General features: G+C 39.4%; 2 protein-coding genes across 2 annotated transcripts; one reads left to right on the top strand and one right to left on the bottom strand.

Annotated features, from left to right (window-relative positions):
• Positions 1 to 6,399: 6,399 nt before the first annotated feature.
• On the top strand, positions 6,400 to 7,347 carry OR4E1 (olfactory receptor family 4 subfamily E member 1). The gene has a single exon (XM_003924343.1). The coding sequence runs from the start codon at positions 6,400 to 6,402 to the stop codon at positions 7,345 to 7,347; it is 948 nt and encodes a 315-aa protein (XP_003924392.1).
• An 8,962-nt stretch (positions 7,348 to 16,309) lies between these two features.
• On the bottom strand, positions 16,310 to 17,572 carry OR4E2 (olfactory receptor family 4 subfamily E member 2). The gene has a single exon (XM_003924344.2). It carries the CDS (start codon positions 17,570 to 17,572, stop codon positions 16,631 to 16,633), a length of 942 nt encoding a protein of 313 aa, XP_003924393.1. The 3' UTR covers positions 16,310 to 16,630.
• Between the last annotated feature and the right edge of the window lie 267 nt (positions 17,573 to 17,839).

The following is a 17,839-nucleotide window of genomic DNA, read 5'->3' as shown; positions in this document are numbered from 1 at the left end:
TTATCAGATCTAATTTGATTCTGAACCCAGTCCAGTTTCTGTCATGACTTTCAAACCCAGTTTGGATCAGAAATTTGCTCATAGAAACTTGGAAAGCTCAAAGCATAAATCTGTGGAGCTCCAAAATCTGAGAGAGAACCTAGCACAATCCTCAGTCACTCTGAGACATCAATGGACACAAGTGCATTAATCAGGTACCTTGCTTGTTCACTCATTGATCCTGCAGGTCATCAGAAGGTCTATTTTGGATCCTACTTCTGACACAATTTGTTAAAAGAAAAGCTTCAGCCAAATTAAATTTAAAGAAGTTGAGTTGAGCAATGAATGATTCACAAATCAGGTAGCTCCCTGAATCACAGCAGATTCAGAGAGACTCTAGCACAGCCACGTGGTGGAAGAAGATTTACAGACAAAAAAAAAAAAAAAAAAAAAAAAAAAAAGTGGGGGCGGAAATAAAGTACAGAAATCAGAAGTGAGGTATATAAACAGCTGGATTGGTGTACAAGGTTGACATTTGCCTTATTCGAACACAGTTTGAACGCTTAGTAGTCTATGAGTGGTTGAAGTATAGCCACTGGGGTTGGCCAAATCTCAGCTATTGTTACAGGTGCACACTCCTAAATTAGGTTTTCAATCTTGTCTGCCTGTTAGGCTAGGTTACAGGTCATCCACAAGGACTCAAATATAGAAGTACAGAGTTCTGGCCGGGCGCGGTGGCTCAAGCTTGTAATCCCAGCACTTTGGGAGGCCAAGGCTGGTGGATCACGAGGTCAAGAGATCGAGACCATCCTGGTCAATATGGTGAAACCCCGTCTCTACTAAAAATACAAGAAATTGGCTGGGCATGGTGGCGCGTGCCTGTAATCCCAGCTACTCAGGAGGCTGAGGCAGGAGAATTGCCAGAACCCAGGAGGCGGAGGTTGCGGTGAGCCGAGATCGCGCCATTGCACTCCAGCCTGGGTAACAAGAGCGAAACTCTGTCTCAAAAAAAAAAAAAAAAAAAAAAAAAAAGAAGTACAGAGTTCTTCTTAGGCCATATTTAGTTTGTTTTAACAGGCAATTAGTATGGCCAGCATATCCCTCTTCTTTTTTTTTTTTTTTTTTTTTTTGAGACAGAGTCTCGATTTGTCGCCAGGCACCAGGCTGGAGCGCATCAGCGCGATCTCGGCTCACTGCAACCTCTGCCTCCTGGGTTCAAGCAACTCTCCTGCCTCAGTCTCCCGGGTAGGTGGGACTACAGGCACAGGCCACCACGTCCAGCTAATTATTTTTGTATTTTTTTTTTTTTTTTTTTTTTTTTTTTTTGAGACAGAGTCTCACTCTGTCACCAGGCGCTAGGCTGGAGTGCAGTGGCACAATCTCAGCTCACTGCAACCTCCGACTCCTGGTTTCAAGCAATTCTCCTGCCTCAGCCTCCCGAGTAGCTGGGATTACAGGCACGCGCTACCATGCCCAGCTAATTTTTGTATTTTTAGTAGAGACGGGGTTTCACCATATTGGCCAGGATAGACTCGATCTCTTGACCTTGTGATCCGCCCACCTCGGCCTCCCAAAGTGCTAGAGACAGGGTTTCACCATGTTGGCCAGAATGGTCTCTATCTCTTGACCTGGTGATCCGCCCACCTCAGCGTCCCCAAGTGCTGGGATTACAGGCTTGAGCCACCGTGCCCGGCCATCCCTCTTCTTAATGTGTCCCCTGATTTCCAGGGCTATTATAGTGATAACACAAGTCCAACAGTGACCGAGTGGCAATATTTTGTAAAGTTCTTGAAGTTTCACGTTCTTCATTGCAGCCAAGTCTGGCCTCTAATCAATGATAATGAATCAAACAAGAAAACTAGGGAAAAGATGCCCAAGCCACAAGGCCTTAGGAGTAAGCATTTTCTGTAACTTCTGATATGTTCACACTTATTACCATCTTCTTTTCTACACACTGTCCCTCGGAGAGTTGGCTATAAGCCTTATTTTATGCTCCATATCCTTTATTTCACATGTTCTAACCATTCCACAAAACTATTCAATCTTGAAATTCAAACTGAAAGTATAATCTTTCTACCTCTCCTTTGGAGTCTTCTTTCACCAATTTAAACCACCGAGCTCATCTATCTAAAGAGAGAAAGAAAAAGGAGAATTGGAACAAGAGGTTCTAAATTTTCACTGTTATCCAAAATAATGAAAAACTGAAGCCAAAAACGTTGGCTGGTAGTTGGTGGTAGGCTGGGTTTTTTTTTTCCTTGATTTGCATTTAACATAATTATATTAATATAGGTAGCATGCTAAGAGCTACATGCTTTACAAAGATTTCAAGAGTTCTAAAAAGTTTTACTATTATTATTCGTGCTTTATGGATGGAAAAACAGAGGACCAGAAAACCTAAAGCTAAGTAACTTTCTCCAATTAATACATCTAGGACATTGGAATTTGCACCCATTCTTTTCTAGAGTCAAAGCACTTAATCTCTCTGTCATAGAGCTGACTAAACTCTCAACTTCATTACCCTTCTCTCATCTCTGTATTTTTATACGAATTAAATAAGAAAACATGAAAGCCCATCACCTAATACTTAGCACATAGTAGGCAATCACTAAATAGTAGCTAATTTAATCATATATAAATACATCCTAAAGATTTAGACATTTAAGTACTGCTTTCTCATTAAATTACCTTGGTGATGATTGCAAAGTCTGTAACTTCATTTCCCAAAGAATTAGCTTTTCCTAATTAGTGAGTAGGGCAAGCTGATGTCATTGCTTAGAAGTCCCCAAGAACATAAAGCCTATATAACACAGATAGAACAACAGCAACACTACAGCTGCCAGTGCTGGCTGCTTCTTTCTCTACAGATTCCCCTTCAGTACTTGAAGATGGAATAATCCACCTGAAACTAGCAATACAAAACTTGCACCTAAACAGTGTGCTGCAAAGGAAATAGGATGCTTCAGCCACACTGGTTTTCTGAATAATTAGGTCAAGTTTTGTGTTAGGAGTGTCTTAATAACTGCAAAAGTGGCTGATTGTGTGATTTTTTTTTTTTTTCTTTTTGGGACAGGGTCATTCTGTTACTCAGGATGGAGTACAGTGGCAAAATCGTGGCTTACTGCAGCCTTGGCCTACTGGGTTCAAGAAATCCTCCTGCCTCAGCCTCCTGAGCAGCTGGAACCACAAGTGTAAGCCAACATGCCCAGCTAATTTTTTGTATTTTTTGCAGAGATGGGGTTTTGCCATGTTGCCCAGGCTTGATTGTGGTTTTTAATCCCCTCTACTGACCACAACAATCTGGAAAAGTGAAAAAAAAAATGATTTATATACTACATCTTCTGTTAACTAGAAACCAATCCTAGAAAACCTTGCTGCAGTTTCATACTTTGAAATACTGAAAAATATGATAATATAGGTACAATGGTGTGACTTTTATAGACAGCCAGTAATAGTATCTTTTACCAGAAAATATCACCAAATACGTCTACTGTGACTTATCACGAAAATTGTGAACAAGACCTAAGGAAGGAACTTCAGGGGCTCTTGCCTTATGGAAAAATCAAGGTAAATGGGGTTATCTGACTTGTCCAACTTCAAATAAGTTGCTATTTCTACTGGAAGATAAAACTCTTGATACTGAAAGTACAAGACTGACACTTCTGTTACTTTTGGAGGTACTAAAAGCATCAGAAACAACCCAGATGACTTTTAGAGATATTTTAGTTGGATTTAGATTTTATTTTTGTTCTTAATCATCTTTCCCTATTTCCCTTAAATGCATGCAGTAAACATTAGGTTTTCTTCTTGGGCACCATATTCTTTCTACTGCAGTTGAACACAGCCCCATTTTTCAAAGCATTTTTTCCTGTGGCTCCAGAGAAATAGAAAAAAAAAATGATAATGATTGAAAAGTTTAGCTTAAAATGCATATTCATATTCTATGAGGAGAGAATTGGCGTCTTCATTTCAAACCTAGTTCTTGATCTGCACACCCTTTTCAGTCTGTGCAGGTGAAATTTCCCATACTGAATAAAATCCTAGCCCCATTCCTGGCCAGTTCTTCAACTTTGAATTTTGCAACCATGAAAACAGGTGTAAATCGGTAACACTTAAAATCACTTCTTGGAGCAAAAGCTTCAAATTTAAAAAAAAAAAAAAAAAAAAAAAAAAGGCTGCTAAGAAAAAATTTCTAAACAGTAAATTAATCTACAGCTACATTTAGATGCTGCTGTAAATATTAATCCAAACACTGGACACAGTGAGTTTAATTTTTAAGTGTTAACTGAAAGACTTCTCTGCTCCAAAAATATCTGCTTTAGCACAGAACTGCTTTTCCAGTTCCTTGATTTGACACTACTATTAGTCATTCCTCTGACATGGACAACAGAAACGACTGTTATCTCAGAAGGCCAGCATGATAAGGTATAGGAGATATCTGAAGAGAAAGAGAGAGCTAGGAGAAGATGAAGAGCCTTCTCTAGCCTATTTTCACAAGCAGTGTGGTGTTGACTAATTAGTCTGCCAGGGAGCCTGATCTTGAGGGATGATATAAATCACCAGTAGTCACCTGTGATAGGAAGGAAGTAGCAAGGATTATGGGGACCGAGCAACCAAGAGAGACAGCTTCCTTCAGTGGGCAACCTTTGGAAGATTGTGAGCGTCAGGGCAGCAGCATGAAAGAGGAAAGCTGGAAAAGAGAGGCGCCTCATAGTCCTCCCAACCTGCCCACAATCTGGCTCAGAAGGTCAAAGAGAGGAAGAGAGAGTCCACTAAGACATATTCTGCTTCACTCCCTGATTCTACCAACCACCACAAAAATTCAGATAAGAGTGGTGGTAGAGCAGAGAAAGCCTGGACCCAGAATCGGAAGACCTGAGCCCTAGACCCAGCTGTGACTCCAGTTCCATGTAAGCTTGAACCAGTTGATTTGCCTCGCTGTGCCTCATTTTCTCTATTTGTAAAATGAAAAAAAAAAAAACATCAACTCTCAAGTCCCTTTAAGAGCTAAAATCCTGTGACTATAATGCATATACTTGTTATTTTAAAAAAAAACTTGTTATTTTAAAATTATTTTTTTAAAAAAGGTGCTTAAGTCATAGGCTGATTTAAAAGAAAATAAAACAACTATTTTCGTTTCATTTGTGGGGCAGTAAGTCAGACAACAGAATGGGACTTTGAAAAGAGCCCGAGTAATCTAATCAAAATGGTATAGGCTTGGATCTTGACCTCCAGTTTAAGAATAAGTCTGCCATTTCAGGAGGCTGAGGCAGGAGAATTGCCTGAACCCAGGAGGCGGAGGTTGCGGTGAGCCGAGATCGCGCCATTGCACTCCAGCCTGGGTAACAAGAGCGAAACTCCATCTCAAAAAAAAAAAAAAAAAAAAGAATAAGTCTGCCATCAGCTGAGAGGTGGAGGAGAGGTGAACTTCCACATTTTCCAAGGTTTCCAGGGTTCTTATCCTGCCTTCTCTAAACAATTGTTCAAAAACATCATGGCCACATTGCCAATTGTCCAGGAGCTTGATGCGAAGCTTCTGCCATCTAAAAGTTATATTGTGGAAATTACAGTCTCAGAGTCCCATGGTAAAGCCAACAACAGAGCAAGTAGTTTGGGTTAATGAAAAGTGCAGTCTACAGGACGATTTAAAAAAAACAAAAAGCTATGTTCAGGGGCCAGATTTGTGTAGCCTCAAACAAATTATGTATTTAGGTTAAAGAGAATCTTAACTTCTTCTCCTGAAAAAATCCATAACCTAAATCTAACCATTGGTATCTTACTACATTAAGGGAGAAATAACTTGTTTTATCTCTCCCTCTCTCTCTCTCTCTCTCTCTCTCTCTCTCTCTTTCTCTCTCTCTGCAAGATTGTTTTATATCTCTTAATGAATGAAAATTCTCTATTATTCCAAAAGTGTATCTTAAGCACCTACTATGAGTGTATCATGATATAAGATGTTAACGGGGATTTTCAAAAGAAATGTAAGATGGCTGGGCGCAGTGGCTCACACCTGTAATCCCAGCACTTTGGGAGGCCAAGGTGGTCAGATCACCTGAGGTTGGGAGTTTGAGACCAGCCTGACCAACATGGAGAAAGCTGTTCTCTACTAAAAATACAAAATTATCCAGGCACAGTGGCATATGCCTGTAATTCCAGCTATTCGGGAGACTGAGACAAGAGAATCCCTTGAACCCAGGAGGCGGAGGTTGCAGTGAGCCAAGATCACGCCATTGCACTTCAGCCTGGGCAACAAGAGCGAAACTCTGTCTCAAAAAAAAAAAAAAAGAAATGCAAGATATTTTACCATAAATTCCAGAGAGAAAAGGCATAAACACACAAGAAGTTAAATGACCAAATGATTGATGCAGATATTAAATGTTATATTGAATTTTTTTTCTAATTCTTTATAGATTATCTAACAGAATGGAAGAGGTTGTCTTACTCAATCAAACTTCTTTAGTGACATATTTTCAGCTTAGAGGTTTATCTGTAAATCAGAAGGCACAGATAGCTGTGTTTTCCATGTTTCTCATTTTCTATGTCTTGACCCTGATTGGGAACATTCTCATTGTCATAACTATTATCTATGACCACCGGCTCCATACACCCATGTATTTCTTCCTCAGCAACCTGTCTTTTATTGATGTCTGCCACTCCACTGTCACTGTCCCCAAGATGCTGACAGACACCTGGTCAAAGGAAAAGCTCATCTCTTTTGATGCGTGTGTGACCCAGATGTTCTTCCTGCACCTCTTTGCCTGCACAGAGATCTTCCTCCTCACTGTCATGGCCTATGATCGGTATGTGGCCATTTGCAAGCCCTTGCAGTACATGATAGTGATGAACTGGAAGGTATGCGTGATGCTGGCTGTGGCCCTCTGGACTGGAGGAACCATCCACTCCGTAGCCCTCACCTCCCTCCCCATCAAGCTGCCCTACTGTGGTCCTGATGTGATTGACAACTTCTTCTGTGATGTACCTCAGGTGATCAAGCTGGCCTGCACTGACACCCACATCATTGAGATCCTCATTGTCTCCAACAGTGGACTGATCTCCATGGTCTGTTTTGTGGTGCTGGTGGTGTCCTATGCAGTCATCCTGGTGAGTCTGAGGCAGCGGATCTCCAAGGGCAGGCGGAAGGCCCTGTCCACCTGTGCAGCCCACCTCACCGTAGTTACACTATTCCTGGGACACTGCATCTTCATCTATTCTCGCCCATCCACCAGCCTCCCAGAGGACAAGGTGGTATCTGTGTTTTTCACTGCAGTCACCCCTCTGCTGAACCCCATTATCTATACCCTTAGGAATGAAGAAATGAAGAATGCCCTGAACAAGTTAGTGGGTAGAAAGGAGAGGAAAGAAGAAAAATGAAAATGTCTACATCCTTAGGATGATTGGTGCTCCAAATCAAAGAAATGCCTTACAAAGAATAAGTTACATACCTTATTTAACAGACTATGTGCCTTCTAAAATTATCCTTGGTCTAATATCTAACAGTCATAGCAATCACTATGGTTATTAATATCTTCTCTGTGCTGGAAATTGTTCTAGTCACTGTACAATTACTTCTCACAACTTTGAAAGGTAGGTATTATTATGCTTGTTTGCACATGAAGAAATTAAAGCTTGAAGAGAACAAATAACATGCCCAAAGTCACTCAGCTAGACAACAATGACAGCAGCGTGTAAACCCAAGTGTGTCAACACAAACTCAAGCTGTTTTCACTACATCATGCTGTGTCTTTCTGCTTTTCTGTTGGAGTGATAACCAAGGTCTAAACAAACCTTCAGATTTCTGGGCAGCCCTTGCCTGCATCATTCACTCAGGTGCTTCTCAAAACAGCTAAGCAAACACTAGTGAAGCAGATGAAGTGAGTTTCCACATAACTTTGGTGACAGAGAAGGAAGACTTTGAACAGGTGAAGTTACTGACACTCTCAAGTATCCAGGGAAAACCTGCCATCAGAGCAATGAAATGGGGATATCTTACTATTCATTCATTTGACAAATATTTACTGAGCACCTATTATGTACCAGATACTAGGTTTATACCCATAAATAAGACATACACACAGTCCTGCTTTCATGGAATTTAAGGTCTAGTGAAAATAGAAAACAAAAATATGAACAAATAAATTTTAACCATAGATTTTGATAAACGCTATAAAACAGCAGGGTGCTATTGGAGACAATGGAAGAGACTTGTTTTAGTGGTCAAAGATGGCCTCTCTGAGGAAGTTATATTTCAGCTAAGATGAGAAAGATTGAAAGGAGCCAACCATGAGAAAAGAAAGGTGATGAACATTCTAGGCAGGGAAAATGGCCAGTGCAAAGATTTATGCTGGGAATAGACCTTGGCTTGTTCAGGGAAGTAAATGATTAGTGTGATTGCAGCTTAGACTACAAGGCAGAGAATGGCAAGAGAGTGCTATGAGAGAACTAAAAAGAATCTTTCCATATTCTCTCAAGAAGTTTGGAATCTTTTCCAATACAATGAGAAGCCGCCAGAATGATTTAAGCACAGGTGTGGCATTAAATAATTTATGTTTCAATAAAATTATTTTAGTTATTATGTAGAGAATTCACTCAACTAAGCAATAGCATCCGATATTGTTCTTAGAGCAATAAAGGATGACGATTAAGTATTTAGTAATAAATACTTAGAAAACAACTCGGTAGAGAACACCAAGTTGGATAAACCATGGTCTATAAACCAACATCTTAAATCTCGTTGTGGTGGCACATAGTGTAGCAGAATGGAATGTGGTGAGTGAATTGGAATATGAAGAGGATATCCCAGATAATGGTATCTCATATTCATGCATACAAAAGAGCATGGCACACTGGGAATCATCAGTTCATTCTGACTCCATCACTGAGAAAGGCATACTTAAATGCAGCTTGGCCGGGCGCGGTGGCTCAAGCCTGTAATCCCAGCATTTTGGGAGGCCGAGTCGGGTGGATCACGAGGACAAGAGATCGAGACCATCCTGGTCAACAGGGTGAAACCCCGTCTCTACTAAAAATACAAAAAATTAGCTGGGCATGGTGGCGTGTGCCTGTAATCCCAGCTACTCAGGAGGCTGAGGCAGGAGAATTGCCTGAACCCAGGAGGCGGAAGTTGCGGTGAGCCGAGATCGCGCCATTGCACTCCAGCCTGGGTAACAAGAGCGAAACTCCGTCTCAAAAAAAAAAAAAAAAAAAAAATGCAGCTTGGATTTCCTAGGCATTCAGTGAACATATGATCAATAAACTTGTGAGCCAAAAGACTTATCATTATTTTTAGGAGGAAAATTTTTATTTGCCAGGAAATGTGTCACTTATCATTATTTTTAGGAGGAAAATTTTTATTTGCCAGGAAATGTGTCAGGAAGGATATTCAAGTGATACAAGCCATTTCAGTTATAGAGAGGCATTATTAAAAGGCGTTATGTAGGGCTTTCTGGGTATCATAAGTTATCCAACAGACAAATCTAATAATTAATAGAGTAGTTTCTTTCTCAAAGATAACTCCCTGGAAGGTATAAAATAATATTTATTTGAACTTGTTGGTGAAATAATTGAGCTGAATTTAAGAATTACAAAATTTACATAAAATAAATGCCCTTTTATTATAGACAGTGGCAGACAATAAAGAGAAATACATAAATATCTTTCCAACAAGCCCAAATAGAACTGCTTATGCAGGAATCAGTCATACAAAGGAAAATGTGCAAAACTGTCATATTGTCTGTCAACAAGACAATGCTTCAAGGTAGTCGTTAAGATTGTAGCTGGTAAAACTATAACAGAACAGTGATGTGATGTTTGCTTACTTTTTTCATAGTAGCAAGCAAAATTTCTGACACTACCCATTTTCAATCACACTAATCTTTACAACTCTCTGAGGAGGTAAAAATAAAACATTTAGTCTCCATTTTACAGAAGAAAACGTTTTCAGAGTCAGAGACAAGATTTTTAAAAATTTCAGAGTATTTAATTACTAAATAAATAGTCTTAAAGAATAAAAATAAAAGATCTTGACTCTTGGCTCTGTGGTTTACTTTAGCAAGGAGAGAAGAATCATTATTTATTAATATAGGAATTTGTTCAGCAACTTGAATGTATTCAACAACTGAATTCTTCAGGTTACAACCATGTTCTATACGGTAAAGTGATGAATAGTGCCATAATACAAATAAACAAATAAAACAGTGGGGATTTATTTCTGTATAACAGATACTCATGCCTGTAATCCCAGCACCTTGGGAGACCAAGGCAGGTAGAACACCTGAGGTCAGGAGTTCAAGACCGGTCTGACCAATGTGAAGAAACCCCATCTCTACTAAAAATACAAAAAATTAGCCAAGGGTGGTAGCACATGCCTGTAATCCCAGCTACTTGGGAGGCTGAGACAGGAGAATCACTTGAATCCGGGAGGCAGAGGTTGTGGTGAGCCAAGATTGTGCCACTGCACTCCAGCCTGGGCAACAAGAGTGAAACTCCCTCTCAAAAAAAAAAAGATACTGAGTATGAATACCCATGCACATAAAGGTCCAGAAACTAGAGGCATAATTAGATCATTTTTCTAAGTTTTTAATATGTACATAGTAGTGATATCTGGACTTCATTTCATCATAGATATATAAAATACCTGTTTTGACTCAAGTTTTATATATTAGAATTGCAGGGGGCTGACAATATTCTACCCTTGTTTGTCAACTTGAAGTAATGATATTTAGATATTTTCATGAACACCTTCCAGTTTAATTAATGGCCTGCTTCTGATGCTTTGTCCTTTTGATTGCTAAAAGGTAATCATGTATTACCCTTTAGTTAGAGTTAGTGGGTCACTCACTCTGTTCTGTGTATGTCTGCTGTGTGTGGCTGGCCATGCTGTCTGCTCTCCAGCCCTCCAGAATACTCAAGCATTATTTCTATAAGCTGACAGATCATCCGGAAAATAGTGACAAAGACCCCAATCAATTCTACATTCTTTTCAGAATAAGCAAATAAAGCTATTTATACTTAACATTTTTATTACTAACCATATTTCATTTCATTCCATTAGCTCCATTAAAGTTGACATTGCATGGTAGCTCTCTGACCATCTATAAGATTTTCATTTACAGGTAATCCTATTCATTTCAGCCACAGAATATCATCATTACCTAAGAAATTTGTCATGGATACCCCTTCATATGGACATTCCACAATAAATTGATATACTTCAGCCCAATGAGTGATATTAGTTAACTCAGGAAATCAACAGCTATGAAATTATATAACTTTAGGTACTCCTCTTAACTATTTTCATCTGCTTATTTTTTCAAACTAAATTTTGGAATACTATTGGTAATTTGTCCAGGCATGGTGGCTCATGCCTGTAATCCCAGCACTTTGGGAAGCAGAGGCAGGTGGATCATGAGGTCAGGAGTTCAAGACCAGCCTACCCAACATAGTGAAACCCTGTGTCTACTAAAAAAAGAAAGAAGAAAATTAGCCAGATGTGGTGGCAGGTGCCTATAATCCCAGCTACTTGGGAGGCAGAGGCAAGGAGAATCACCTGAACCTAAGAGGCATGGTTGCAGTGAGCGGAGATCATGCCACTGCACTCCAGCCCAGACAACAGTATGAGACTCCAACTCAAAAAAAGAAGTGTGTGTGTGTGTGTGTGTGTGTGTGTGTGTGTGTAGAAAAATAATCTTGTGGGATTGTTAAGTACACTAAATATATAAATCAATTAAGAAGGCTAATTTTGGCCGGGCGCGGTGGCTCAAGCCTGTAATCCCAGCACTTTGGGAGGCCGAGGCGGGTGGATCACGAGGTCAAGAGATCGAGACCATCCTGGTCAACATGATGAAACCCCGTCTCTACCAAAAATACGAAAAACTAGCTGGGCATGGTGGCGCGTGCCTGTAATCCCAGCTACTCAGGAGGCTGAGGCAGGAGAATTGCCTGAACCCAGGAGGCGGAGGTTGCGGTGAGCCGAGATCGCGCCATTGCACTCCAGCCTGGGCAACAAGAGCGAAACTCCGTCTCAAAAAAAAAGAAGGCTAATTTTATTCCTATGCAGGAAAATGTATACATCTCCATCTCCTCAAGTGTTCTCAGTGTAGCTTTGTAGTTTTTTTCAGAGGCAATTTTTTCAATTGGAGTTTATTTCAAAAAACAATGCATGTAAACAAATCTGTGTTGTCTCTATTGCTACTGTAAAAAATTACCCACAAATGTAGCTGCTTAAAACAACATAAATCTACTCTTACATTTCTGAATGTTAGAAGTTCCAGGCTAAAATCAAGGTGTCAGCAGGGCTGCATTTCTTTCCGAAGGTTGTAGGGGAGGATCCATTTCCTTTCTTTTTCCAGCTTCTAGTGGCCACCCACATTCTGGGTTAGTGGCTCACTTCCTTCATCTTCAAAGCCTGCAATGTCGAATCTCTCTGGCTTCTTCTGTGACCACATCTTCCGCTGATTCTCTTTTTCTGCTTTCCTCTCTTGTCTTTAAGAGTCCTTGTGATCACATTGGATCCAGCTGGATCATCCAGGCTACTAGCTCTATCTCAGTCAGCTGATTAGCAAACTTAATTCCACCTGCAACCTTAATTCCTCTGCTGTGCAACCTAACATACTGACAAGTACTGGAGATTAGGATACAGACACCTTCCCAGGACCATTACTCTGCCTACCACATCATCTGCATCTAAGTTTAGTTTTTAATTGCAATAACTAGCTCATCACTATTATTGATACATGCATTGCTCCAATTCTTTTTTTTTTTTTTTTTTTTTTTTTTTGGTGTTCAATAACTTTTATTTTAGAAAATTGTAGTCATTCTCATAGATTTTAAATTTTTGTTGTTATTGATACATAAGTAGCTGTACATATTTTGGAGGTGCGTGTGGTAATTTAATATAATCATATAATTTGTAAAGATCAAATCAGCGTAATTGAGACATTAATCACCTGGAATATTGGTCTTCTCTTTATGCTAGAAACATTTGAATTATCCTTTTCCAGTGATTTTGAAATGTACAGTAGATTACTGTAAACTATAATCTACTGATGTATCAAACACGAGGTTTTATTTCTTCTATCAAACTATATATTTAACATCCATTAATCAACCTCTCTTCATCCCTCCTCCCCCTACCCTTCCTGGCCTCTGAAAACCACCAATCCAATTCCCATAAATTCTGATTTCTATTTTATTTAACCCTACTATGTCTTAAGTTTTGATACTATAAATTGACACAAATCACGTTTTTACAAAATGGTGGGGAATAGTGTATTTTTACTCCCAGTTATTTCATTCACCTTACTAATAGTAAAAACCATGTAGAAACCTCAAAAGCATTATGTACAAGCTTCAAGTATGGGATGATAGGGAGAAGCTGGATGGTTATTTCCTAGAAACTTGTACTCCAACTGTGGTCTTTGGACCAGCAGCATGAACATCATCTTCTGGAATCCTGTTAGAAATGCAGAATCTCAGGCCTCAATCCAGACCTACTCAATGGAAACTTGCGTTTTAAAAATGCGTCACTGTGGCCGGGAGCAGTGGCTCAATCCTGTAATCCTAGCACTTTGGGAGGCCGAGGCGGGTGGATCACGAGGTCAAGAGATCGAGACCATCCCAGTCAACATGGTGAAACCCCGCCTCTACTAAAAATACAAAAAACTTAGCTGGGCGTGGTGGCACATGCCTGTAATCCCAGCTACTCTGGAGGCTGAGGCAGGAGAATTGCCTGAACCCAGGAGGCGGAGGTTGCAGTGAGCCGAGATCGCGCCATTGCACTGCAGCCTGGGTAACAAGAGCGAAACTCCGTCTCAAAAAAAAAAAAAAAAAAAAAAACACAAATAAAAATGCGTCACTGTTATTCAACATAGTACTAGAAGTCTTAGCTAGAGCCATCAGATAAGAGGAAGAAATAAAGGACATCCAAATTGGAATGGATGTTAAATTATCCTTTTTTGCAGATGATATAATCTCATATTTGGAAAAACCTAAAGGCTCTGCAAAAAAACTATTAGAACTAGTAAACAAATTTAGTAAAATGGCAAGATAAAAAAATGAACCTACAAAAATCACTAGCATTTCTATGTGCCAACAGTGAATAATCTGAAAAAGAAATCAAAAAAGTAATCCCATTTATTTACAATAGCTACAAATAAACTAAGATACATGGCCAAGTGCAGTGGCTCACACCTGTAATCCCAGCAGTTTTGGGGGCCAACACAAGTGGATCACCTAAGGTCAGGAGTTCGAGACCAGCCTGGCCAACATGGTGAAACCTTGTCTCTACTGAAAATACAAAAATTAGCCAGGTGTAGTTGCCGATGCATGTAACCCCAGCTGCTTGGGAAGCTGAGGCAAGAGAATTGCTTGAACCCAGGAGGTGGAGATTGTAGTGAGCCGAGATTACGCCACTGCACTCCAGCCTGGCGCCTGACGACAGAGCAAGACTCTGTCAAAAAAAACAAAAAAACAAAAAAATTTAATGGAGAAAGAATCATATCAATGATCCTGGATCAACTAGATAGATTAAAAAAAAAAAATAGATAAACCTTAACCTTTATCTCACATCATACATAAAAAGTAAACTCAAAATGGATTATAGATCTAGAATTTAAACTTAAAACTATAAAATTTCCAGAGAAAGCACGAGACAATCTTTGAGGCTTTGGGATAGACAAAGATTTCTTAGGACACAAAAAGCATCAACCATAAAAATTTAAAAATTAAAAATTTAGTTTAATCAAAATTTAAAATTTCTGCTCTTCAAAATATATCTTTAAGAAAATGAAATTGCAAGATATGAAAAGAAAATAGTAAGACATATCTAGCAAAGGTTTTGTATGCAAAATATATAATGCAGTGATAATAAAACTAATTAACAAAATGGTTGAACAGACACATCACAAGACAAGATATATGAAGAGATAATAAGCAAAAAAGATGTTCAGCATTATCAGTCATTAGAGAAATGAAAATTAAAACCATATACTCACTAGAATGCCTCAAATTAAAGACTGACAATACCAATTGTTGGATGTGAAACTCTCATACTTCTGATGAGAGTATAAAATCATACAACCAATTTGAAAAACTGTCTTGCAGTTTTTTGCAAAGTCAAACATACATTTACCATGTGATCCAATTCTACATAGGTATTTACTCAAAAAAAGTGAAAGTGTGCCCAAAATAACCTGTATATATTCACTTATAGCTAATTTAGTGATGGCCATCAAGAACTGGAAACACCCAAATATCAATACGTGAAAGAATAAACAAATTCTGTTGTGCCAATTCAATGAAATATTGCTCAACAATAAAAAGGAACAAACTACTGATACTCACAAAAACACGGATTGATCTCAAAAACAGCACATAGAGCAAAAAGTGGCCAGACACAGAAAAGTGCATACTACGTAATTCAGTTTATATGAAACTAGGAACGATCAATCTTACCTATAGTGACAAAAATCAGATCTTTGGATGCTTGGGTGGAGAAACTGGGATTAGCTGGGAGGGAACTGAGGAAAACTTTTTGGGGTGGTGAAAATGTTTTTGTCTTGATTGGAGAAGTGGTTCCATGAGTATATGTATACTTTTGTCAACACTTATCAAACTGTACGATTAAAATAAGTACACTCTATGTAAGGTTTCTTTACCTTAAGAAAGTGTATTTGTATATGAATTTATATATATTTGTCTTGATTTCATCAAAATAAAGTACTACAAGAAGTACAAAATAGGCCAGGCACAGTGGCTCACACCTGTAACCCCAGCACTTTTGGGAGGCCAAGAGGGGCAGGCGGCTTGAGGTCAGGAGTTTGAGACCAGTCTGGCCAAAGTGGTGAAACCCTTCTCTGCTCAAAATACAAAAATTAGCCAGGCATGATGGCATGTGCCTATAATCCCAGCTATTTGGGAGGCTGAGGCAGGAGAATTGCTTAAAAGGAGATGGAGGTTGCAGTAAGTTGAGATCACGCCACTGCACTCCAGCCTGGGCAACAGAGTGATACTTGTCTCAAAAAAAAAAAAAATTGGCATTTTCTAACTTTTTAATTTTTACCATTCTGGTGGGTGTATAGCTTTGTTTCGTTTTAACTTTTTATTTTGGCAATGATTTCAGACTTACAGGAAGTTGCAGGAATAGTACAAAAAATTCTGTCTGCGAAAAAGCACAAAATAGATCTAGACATGAGAGAATTACATTCAAAAGCAATAAAAATTTAATTCGATGTAAATAAGTAAAGGCTTATTTATACACTTGAAAATATATTGGAAAGCAAGATTGAAACCACCATAATGTATAAATCACAGGAGTGATGTATAGCTTCCCAGAGGCAATAGCCCACAAAACAGTATAAATCAAGAGAGTTCCTTTGCACTCTACCTGCTCCTGAAACTGAGACTGAACTGAGTTCCCCAAATTGTATTCTTTTACTGGTGTCTTTAAACTTTCCTGGGTTATTTTTCCTTACATCATCCACTATGATTTTTCAATTTATTTAAATAACAGTTAATAAGTTCTTATCTTCAATGCAGAAATCTGACCTGCTCCATGTCATTTTACCTAATTTACCAAGTTATAAAAGTTGATTTTGACTCTTTACTTTCACTCTTTTGTTAAGGATCTGGCTGCAATTGTCTGCAATCCCAATGCCCATCATGTATATGATTTCATGAAAAAAACTTGTCTCTGCCTTAGCTGCTTCATGGCACTTTTTACCTCCTCGTTCCTCAAGGTATAAATGAAAGGATTCAGCAAAGGCGTGACCACTGTGTAGAAGACAGACACCACCTTGTCAATGGAGAAGCTGGTGTCTGGCCGAGTATAGATGAAGATGCATGGCCCAAAGAAGAGGGCAACCACCATGAAGTGGGCCGAGCAGGTAGACAGGGCTTTCTGGCGCCCTTCAGCTGAGTGTTTTCGAAGAGAAACCAGGATGACTGTATAGGAGGTGACCACGGCCAAGAAACAGGTGAGGGAGATGGTTCCACTATTGGACACAATCAGTATTCCTGTGAGGTATGTATCTGTGCAGGCCAGCTTAATAACAAGAGGCACATCACAAAAGTAGCTATCAATTATGTTGGGGCCACAGTAAGGTAGACGAATAGTCAGGAAGGTCTGCCCTAGTGAGTGAACAGTACCCCCCAACCAGAGAGCAAAGACAAGCTGTACACAGACTCTCATGTTCATCACACTGGAGTAGTGGAGTGGAGTACAGATAGCTACATAACGATCATACGCCATAATGATCAGCAGAAAGATCTCAGCACAGGCAAAGAGATGGAGGAAGAAGAGCTGTGTGATGCAGTTGTCAAAGGAAATGGTCTTTCTCTCCAAAAGCAAACTTTCCAGCATCTTAGGCACGGTGACAGATGAGTGACAGATGTCAATAAAAGACAGATTGCTCAGGAAGAAATACATGGGGGTATGGAGACGTGGAGTAAAGACTGTGGCAATGATGATGAGAATGTTCCCCACAAGCGTTAGCACATAAATGGCTGAGAATGCCATGAAAAGCAGTATCTCCAGCACCCAGTTATCAGTGAGTCCCGAGAAGACAAATTCAGTCACTCTTGTTTGGTTTAGAGTGTCCATTCAATGAGCTTGGGGGAGAAAAATGAAAGCTAATTTACTTTTATTGTTATAGGAAGAGAACTAATTGAAATGACTTGTGTTCCTATCTGAACTGCTTATCTATCATCAGAGCATATAGCTTACAAAATCAATTTAACAATAGTTGTTACAGTATACCCACTACTTACCAGAAGCCATGCCAGGCACTTCTATTTAAACACAACCACACCATGGCACAGGAATCAATTGTTTCCACTTTGCAGATGAGATCAGTGAGTTTTGTTGTTG

This window comes from Saimiri boliviensis, chromosome 2 (assembly GCF_048565385.1).
Source record: "Saimiri boliviensis isolate mSaiBol1 chromosome 2, mSaiBol1.pri, whole genome shotgun sequence".
In the NCBI taxonomy this organism is placed as follows: domain Eukaryota; kingdom Metazoa; phylum Chordata; class Mammalia; order Primates; family Cebidae; genus Saimiri; species Saimiri boliviensis.
Note: the sequence above shows the minus strand (reverse complement) of the source record. Positions and strands in the feature narration are given on the sequence as shown.

Bases quoted from the DNA above. Each gene is read 5' to 3' on its own strand.
- OR4E1 (XM_003924343.1), top strand. From the start codon at position 6,400: ATGGAAGAGGTTGTCTTACTCAATCAAACTTCTTTAGTGACATATTTT.
- OR4E2 (XM_003924344.2), bottom strand. From the start codon at position 17,572: ATGGACACTCTAAACCAAACAAGAGTGACTGAATTTGTCTTCTCGGGA.